Consider the following 8,184-nt stretch of genomic DNA (forward strand, 5'->3'; position numbering starts at 1 on the left):
GTGAGATTTTGCCAGCACGACTCAATAAATGTTCTGTTACCCTGACACGGCGGAAGTTGCTTGCTCATCAGACAGTTTCAAAGATGGCTCTTGCTAGTGTGTTAAACAGTGATTGTGCAGATTTTTCATTTGACAATTGTCAGCCTTCTGCTTTTCGATGTGGGCCCGGGCAGAGCCGTCTGGGATTTGACGCCACGCCGGGAGACGGCCTCAGTTTTTCCGTTAAAAACCCGCTGTGTGCCGTGGACGAGGATGGCGTCGAGAGAAAAATAGAGTTCCTGCATGGAACCACCACCTTAGCATTTAAAGTAAGTATACGAGTAGCTTATTGTGGCTTGCTGGCAACATAAAACGATGACGATGTATATAGCTGTCAAAGTTGACATTTCATATATCATTCAGACATTCAACATTATGCTTTAGCGTTAAATGCTACATCTCGAACATTAGCATGCTAACATGGCTACAAACCGCTTTCTCATTGCAGAGGTTCACATAACAGTTAGCCATTGATGGTGATTTGTGTTAGACATTAGTCTGTTGGTCTGGCTCCTAAAGCAATTCGATAAACGTAAGCTGGTCAGCTATGTGTGGTTCTGACAGCTATGGCTGTCCTTACAATACCTACAGCTATTCTACCTTGCGGCTGTATTTGCACCTGACGTGTGCGTGAATGGGAAACAAGATGCCACTTGTATAAACGGCGCCAGTGCAGCATCCACACATGGCCCTTGTCTGGTTTAATTGGATAAATCACAAACAAAGTAGGCTTATGTTCAATCATTGCTCAAAATGATAATATAAAGATGATCTCAATTGGTATTTTACATAATGCTGTATTCGCTTGTGTGTTTCGAATAGTCCTAATAGGCTCCTTCTTTTTGTATTGTGGAATAACAGCTAAATATGATTAATTTACAAGTTAAACCTATCATGTCTATGGAGGCAAAGATGACTGGGGCATTAAAACACAGTTCGTGATGTACTGATGTATTATTGTACACCATTATTCATTTTGCTCATCAGATTTGGCATTTGGGACAATTTTCATTTCAAAATGTACTCGGTGATGATATGTCCTGGCTGGCTTTGACAACATCTATGGTATGAAGAAGAACAGCCTGTTAATTTAATTCACCTTTTTATTATGTGATCAATGATACTATTATACTTTGTTTAAATGTGGTTCCTTTTTAAGCCAGATGTCAAGTGAGTTTCCATACCTGACGTGTTAAGTATTATTCCAGAACTAAGCATAAAATTCTGATGGAAAAAAAACTGAATGTTTTGTTTCCCTAGAAGTGGTCAAACTTGACATAATTAAAATAATATTGGTATTGGCCATTAAAAAGTGATGAGTCATAACAGTAACACATCACAAGTTTATCTCATTAAAAAAACAACAAATACACTTTTGTGGAAATGCTTCTTAGATGTAGTAGGATTAAAGAACAAAGTTGGAGCTACTAAAGTACTAATGAGTAATGTCAACAAAAGAGGATATTGGATTTCTAAGAATTTCAAGGCACACTGCTTACTTGTGCAACAAAGATATAAGCAAGGCATAAAATCAGATTAAAGTGAGTCCAGATGCGTTTGCATTCCACTAAAAGAATAAGTCGATACTGTTATTTTGTAATTATCAACAAGTCCCATGAATGCACCAAAACCAACAACCAATTCTGCCTCTGTGCCACAGAATCCCATTGATGTCCAACTATTAAAAACACATAAAAGAGCCACACTATCGCATTTAGGTGACATATCTTTTCATTGCAATGAAAACAGCCAGTGCAGCATTCTCCCCTCACTGTGTCAAACAAGCAGACCAGTGTAAATACTGACCAAAATCCCTGCAGTTGGTTTTGGTCTCTTCAGGGGATTTTTTGATAAAAAAAGAAGACATAAAATAACAGCAACTTCATCCCTTAATCCCTCGGGGGGGTGGGGGTGGGGGGGGGGGGGGGGGGGCTGGTTGATAAAAACCTCCCAGCAGACATCTCCCTCTGACTGGCCTAATCTGTTGTCTTCACTTTAGCACTGTACAGCTGTTGTGGCTGTCAGTGTTCAGTGATAGAGGGTTTTGGAGTGAAGCGCAAAAGTCTTCCCTCTTATCCAGCAGCTTTCTGGCAGAGCTGAACCACATATTGCATCTCTCTGACAGCTGTAGAGCAGCAGCACATTTCTGCCTTGTTTAGACTGAAATAAGAGGTAGCTAACAGGTAGATAAACTGTACATACTGATCACTGATCCATCAGTGACAGCTCTGTTGAAACATGTTTCCCTCCTGCCACAATGTGCTTCACTAATCTGTTGTCCCCCTGCTGTTGCCTCTCTCAGTTCCAGCATGGCGTTATTGTAGCGGTGGACTCTCGGGCCACAGCAGGCTCCTACATCGCCTCGCAGACAGTGAAGAAGGTGATTGAGATCAACCCTTACCTGCTGGGTACCATGGCTGGAGGGGCTGCAGACTGTAGTTTCTGGGAGCGCCTGCTGGCACGCCAGTGCCGCATCTACGAGCTTCGCAACAAGGAACGCATCTCTGTGGCAGCAGCCTCCAAGCTGCTTGCTAACATGGTGTACCAGTACAAGGGCATGGGACTCAGCATGGGGACCATGGTGTGTGGCTGGGACAAGAGAGGCCCAGGTAAATACAACAGCTGTATATGACATTTATGATTCAAAATTAGATTTCTGCTAATAAAAAAACTACAGCTGCCAACAAAGTTGATCATTTTGGTTTAGTATTGAGGTAAGGAACCATTTAATCATAATTCCCTTGTACAATTTTGTCTGATAAATTTCAGGTAGCAACATTTCTCCAAAGTAAATATACGGAATCATAGAATGTTTTTGTTTATCTGTTCAGTTTTTGTTTTTAAAACTAGACATAAAACTTAACATAACTTTTCTGCTCTAGATAATGTTTTTGATGTATAAGAGCTGCAATTGATTATTTTAATTCTCGATTAATCTGCCTATTAGTTTTTAGTCAATTAATTTGATGGGTCTATAAACATCAGAAAACAGTGCAAAGTGCCTTCACAACGTCCGAGAGCCCAAGGTGAAGTCTTCATGTGAAGTCTTGTTTTGTGTGAGCAACAGTCCAAAACACAAAGATATTTGATTGATGATATAAAACAGAGAAAAGTAGCAAATCCTCACAGCAAGTGTTTGCCATATTTGCTTGGAAAATGACTGAAGTGATGAACTAGTTATAAAAATAGTTGCAGCTGTCTGACAAATCAGTTAATCTACTCATTCTGATTAGTTTGAATTAAGTAAAGTTTCTAGTCTGTCGTTTTACTCCACTTTTTTTATGTCACACTTTTCAGCATATCGTAAAATTATACGTTTATTCTTATTATTTATTATTTCGTATCTTTCTCGGTTATTACCAGCTCACCAGAGATCTATTTTACTCCATGCAGGGTAGAACCAACACGACAGATTTCTTTGAAAATAGAGTGTGATTCAGGTCTGAGTCACACACTCAAACACACTGCCTCTCTTAACAGCCCACTCTTGGCGTGTGATTTCCACTCTGTTTTTGTGTGGAGGGCGTCATATTTTGGCATGTTAATTTTGACATTTAAATACACTGTCTGTGTTTTTAATGATGACAGAGTTGCCATATGCTTCAGTCCCAAGTACATTTTTTGATGGCATCCATTGCTTTCCACTGAGGTTAAACTTGAGTGGTTAGAAGTCTGAAATGTAGGTCTTCAGTGTAGGGTTAGTGGTTAATGGTTCATGAGATGAGACAACTAACCATCCACACTTAATTATTAAATCATTTTAAGGACCATATCCATTTTTTTCCCAGTCATCCATAAAATGTAATGATCTTTTGTGTACAGAACTGTCAGTTCATGTGGCCTTTGAAGTATAAACACATTTGTAGTTCCCAGAGTGACCCACTAGATGGTACTGTAGCCCCTCTTTGGACTTCAAGCGGTGGTTTTTGGGTGCCACGCAGTGTGAGGCCGTACATCACAGAAGGTGTGCTTAAAGAGGCCGCCACAGTGACACAGTAATGGGAAATCGATGAGGCTGGGATTGTAGGCCAGTGAGAGTGCGGTGGGATGATGGACGCTTGGGTCTCAGCCCTGGACAATTGGGTCACATGCATAATGCCCGTACACCCGCTGAGATCGATGGCGGCTTTGTCTGGAGAGCATGGTGGCTGTGTGAACAATGACGGCCCCTCCGGTATGCCAACAAACGTAAATGACACGCGCTAAATCCCGGGCAATCAATTGGGGAAATAATGATCCCTGTATAAGTTCAATAGGTGCGGGAGCTTTGGCATGGCCCCCACAATGCCAATGATTGAATGGAGAGGTAAATGTCATGTAAATTAAATCAATCGCGATTAGGCGGGGAAGCTCATTAGCCGGCTACAATCATGTCAAGAGCACTTATTCCCCTGATGGAGTGTCTTAAGCTGCATGCAAAATAAATCGAATAAAAGCTAGGTTGAGGAGCTTGACAAATATGGCTCTATGTAATAACTTTGAATGTTATGACACTTGTAATCAGTGTATAGTTAAAGCTTGATAAGTCGGTAGTGGCTTTGCTCCCGACAGCGAAAAGCAACTACACTCTGCGTAGCACCCTCTGCTGCTCCCTGAAAGAACACGAAGGGTTTGCAATAAGGTGATGTGTGATTAAATGGAATGCAGCCCCCATGGTAGAGTAGTGTATGATATGAGACCTCGTCAGAGAAGACCCATGCGGCAGTCACTCCCAAGAGAGTGATCCTCCTCCTGTTGAACCGCTGCTCTCATTTTTTACTCCTGATCTAGTGGTGAATTCTAGTGGGAAGGACAGACGACGGACAGACGCTGACCCATTTGATGTTAGTCACCCATCCGTCGCTCCGTGCTCCTCACCTTCCTCTAAAAGCTGTCAGTCCAGCCAGCTATGCAGGCTGCTGTTTAAAAAAAAAACAAAAAAAACCCCCCAAAAAACCTTAAGCACCTGTCAGTTGATCAACGGAGTGGAAGAAGCCTCACTTGGCCGCCACTGCTGCAATGCTCCACCATCCAGCCAGCATGCCCCCTGCTTCTGCTTTAAGTGGGCCTCATGAATCGGCGTCAGCGTTTGAGGTGCTGAGACCGTTAAGTGATATCGCATTGGGCTCTACAAAGACCCCAGGTGTGTTTGGAAAAGGAATGGATGTGGGAAGGGTTTCTTTTTGGTGCTGCTCTGCTTCTATACTTGGACCTCCTAAAGAGTCCTCATCCACCTCCGTCAACTGTGCTACTCAACACAAGAGGGTGCCTTTACAACTCTCTCTCCCTGCCTATTATGTTTTTAACGAGTCCCTTACAGTTTTCAAGAGGAACAGGCAGGTCTCAGAATGGCAAATTACCCCCGTGCATAGGCAGGCACTGGATGATTATCATGGCAAGCTAACGACAGGCTGAGGAAGCTGCAATTTGCCAGTTGAAAGCAATGGTAAGCCCCTTTTTTTTCAGAAAAGCAAGTGGCTCTCTATCCCTAATAGACTGTCACTAGTTTAGCTGAGGAACTGTGCAAGCGGTGATGTGCAATCTGAGGGCATTTTGAAGTGTTTTTTAATGTGGGAGATGAGCGATAGCGGTGGATATTAGGCAATTTCATATGCATGCGTCCCTGCGATTCTCTGTGTGAGTGTCATTTTCACAGGTTGCGCTTTGTGGAGCCCCATGAAAAACATGCCTTTTTTGCAGGCTGTCTTTTTACCATCTGCAGGCCGGCCGTGGGCGAGCTCGCAGGCTGGTGCTAGTCACCCATTCCACGTCACTCTGGGATCAGGCCCAGCGAGTGTGTCATGGCGCGGAACAAAATGTCTCGCATGTGTCCACGAAGCGTGGTGCTGAGCAAACTGTCCCTCACAGACCCATCAGAGCATTGTGGGTCGGTAGTGCACGTGGGATTACATGTTTGGTGTGGGCTGAGCTCGCACCGCCATGTGTCATTCAAGTGTGCGTACATGTGAAGGTGAAGGAAATGTCTGCACAGGAGCCAGTGTATGTGTGGAAGGACACGAATGTGCTGTACTCGTCTGACGTCCACAGGATGTGAGCGCGCTGTTGTTGTTTTGTTTTTTTGTCCTCCTTGAGGTGCGAGGTGCAGTTACCTGTGCAGCTCGGGTTGCGGGTCGATAGTTAATTTTTGGCGTGCTTGCAGGGATCAATAAGGCCCGGAGCAGGGCCCTGGGCAGACAGGGATGTGGCCCGCGCCTTGTCAGCAGGTTCCGCGGCCGGCTTCGTTTTACTTGAAGAGGATGCAGCTGTTCATATCTGCCAGCCTTACTTCACTTGGAGAGGTTGCAGCTGTTCATATTCTCTCTCTGGGGGGGACATGGCGTGTGTGCGCTTTACAAGTTTGTGCGTGTTTGTTTGTGTGAGAGCTGCGGTGTTAGATGTACACCATCTCCGTTTTCCTGACAAAGCTCAACACCTGAGTCAGGAGAACGGAGGATGCTTTTGCATCCAACACAACTCCCTTTCTTCCTACCTTCCGTTGCCTTCAACTTCCCACCCTCTTGACCTTTCTCTTGTCCTCTGTCCTCAGGGCTGTACTACGTTGACTCAGAGGGGAACCGGGTGTGTGGCGACCTGTTTGCCGTGGGCTCGGGCTCCATGTACGCCTATGGTGTGATGGACAGTGGCCTGCAGCACGACCTGACCGTGGAAGAGGCCTGCGAGCTGGGCCGCCGCGCCATCTACCAGGCCACATACCGCGACGCCTACAGCGGAGGGCAGGTCAACCTGTACCACGTCCACAGCGAGGGCTGGACCAGGATCTCCCAGGAAGACGTGCTCATGCTGCACCAGCAGTACAAGGATCAGGCATAGTTATGAAAATCAAGAGCACAGAGGGGGCAAGGAAGTGAGGAGGGAATAGGGAGTGTGAGGCGTTTGTTCTAGTATCCAATGTTTAAGATGTTCTGAAATATCAGTAGAGTTGACACATGAATAAAAAGGACTCATCTACCGATTGATTTCCACTCGCATTACTTCTGTGACCCATTTTGACTTGTTTCTAGCTTAAAGCTTTATATTGTACATTTTTAACAATTCCAGTGAGCTCCACTCACCCCGCACAGAGTATGATTTGAGGGGCTGCAGACAGGGAGGGATGGTGGGGGGGGGCGATGACTCAAACATGCTTTAATACAGTGTGGGAGTAGTGTGGTGCTTGCCCTACATACATTTCATTTGGATCATACCCTGGGAAACTACTTCTTTCTCAATAAAACCTGCCATGTTCTTTTTTTCAAGAGCGTTGTTTTTGTTGTTTTGCACGAGTGCTGATTTTACCTTTAGGTCTCGAGATGGTGAATAGTTGAATTTCTCAGAATGTACTCTTTATGTAAATGTATAGTCTCGTTGCCTCATCTTCCTTTGATGTAGTCATTTTGCCACTGTTTGTGTTTACTTTTCAGTCATCTGTTCCCCCAGCTGTTGGGATTCAGAGGTACATCCAAAGCCTGTTTTGTCTCCTCTATATGTTCTGTGTTTGTTAGTGGGGAGTAGCACAGTCTAAATAGCACTATTTAATTGCATACCACCAGCCTCAGTAATTGTGCCTCCTGAGTTGTAACAGTGTGTTTTCTTCCCCTCATTGATAATGTTCCCTTCCTCCACTCACGCTGCACAAATACGTCTTTTAATTGGAAGGGGGAAATTTATTCTTTAATTCCTCCCCGACACACTTAGCTTCTCAATGCGCAATGTTGTGTGCCACCCTGCCATGGTGTTTTACAATGTAACGACCTGCGCTGGCAATGTGTGCCCCTCCAGCGGTTTTTACGGTCGGGAATAAACACTAGTAAAGGGGATGGGGTAGACATCCGAAGCCAGTGCACTTTCAAATCATGGTTAAAAACTAGTTTCACAGGTGACTAGTTAGCAGATGGAATAGAAATGGGATTTCGATAAATGGAAAACGTCTGTGATGCTCCTCTTGGTAAGTGAAGTGATTGGAATTTGCACCATCAACAGAAGCAGAAACTGACAGTGACTATGCATGTGCCCATAGAGATATGCAAAAATGGAGCAAAGCTGGGTAAAAGCATGAACAGAAGACTCCAAACCCCCAATTTTGTCCTTGATTTTTCACTAACTGACAGAATATGACTCTAAATGATATCTTCAAAATAGTGGATAAAGGCTAGGACCTCCAGCGCT

At 44.3% G+C, this 8,184-nt stretch overlaps 1 protein-coding gene across 1 annotated transcript; it reads left to right on the top strand.

Moving 5' to 3' along the window:
- The first annotated feature begins 83 nt into the window (after positions 1 to 83).
- On the top strand, positions 84 to 7,274 carry psmb5 (proteasome 20S subunit beta 5). The gene is made up of 3 exons (XM_070918350.1): positions 84 to 308; positions 2,342 to 2,648; positions 6,566 to 7,274. The coding sequence occupies exons 1-3, from the start codon at positions 84 to 86 to the stop codon at positions 6,847 to 6,849; spliced, it is 816 nt and encodes a 271-aa protein (XP_070774451.1). The 3' UTR covers positions 6,850 to 7,274.
- Positions 7,275 to 8,184: the final 910 nt, after the last annotated feature.

The sequence above is a fragment of the Enoplosus armatus genome, chromosome 14, assembly GCF_043641665.1.
Source record: "Enoplosus armatus isolate fEnoArm2 chromosome 14, fEnoArm2.hap1, whole genome shotgun sequence".
In the NCBI taxonomy this organism is placed as follows: domain Eukaryota; kingdom Metazoa; phylum Chordata; class Actinopteri; order Centrarchiformes; family Enoplosidae; genus Enoplosus; species Enoplosus armatus.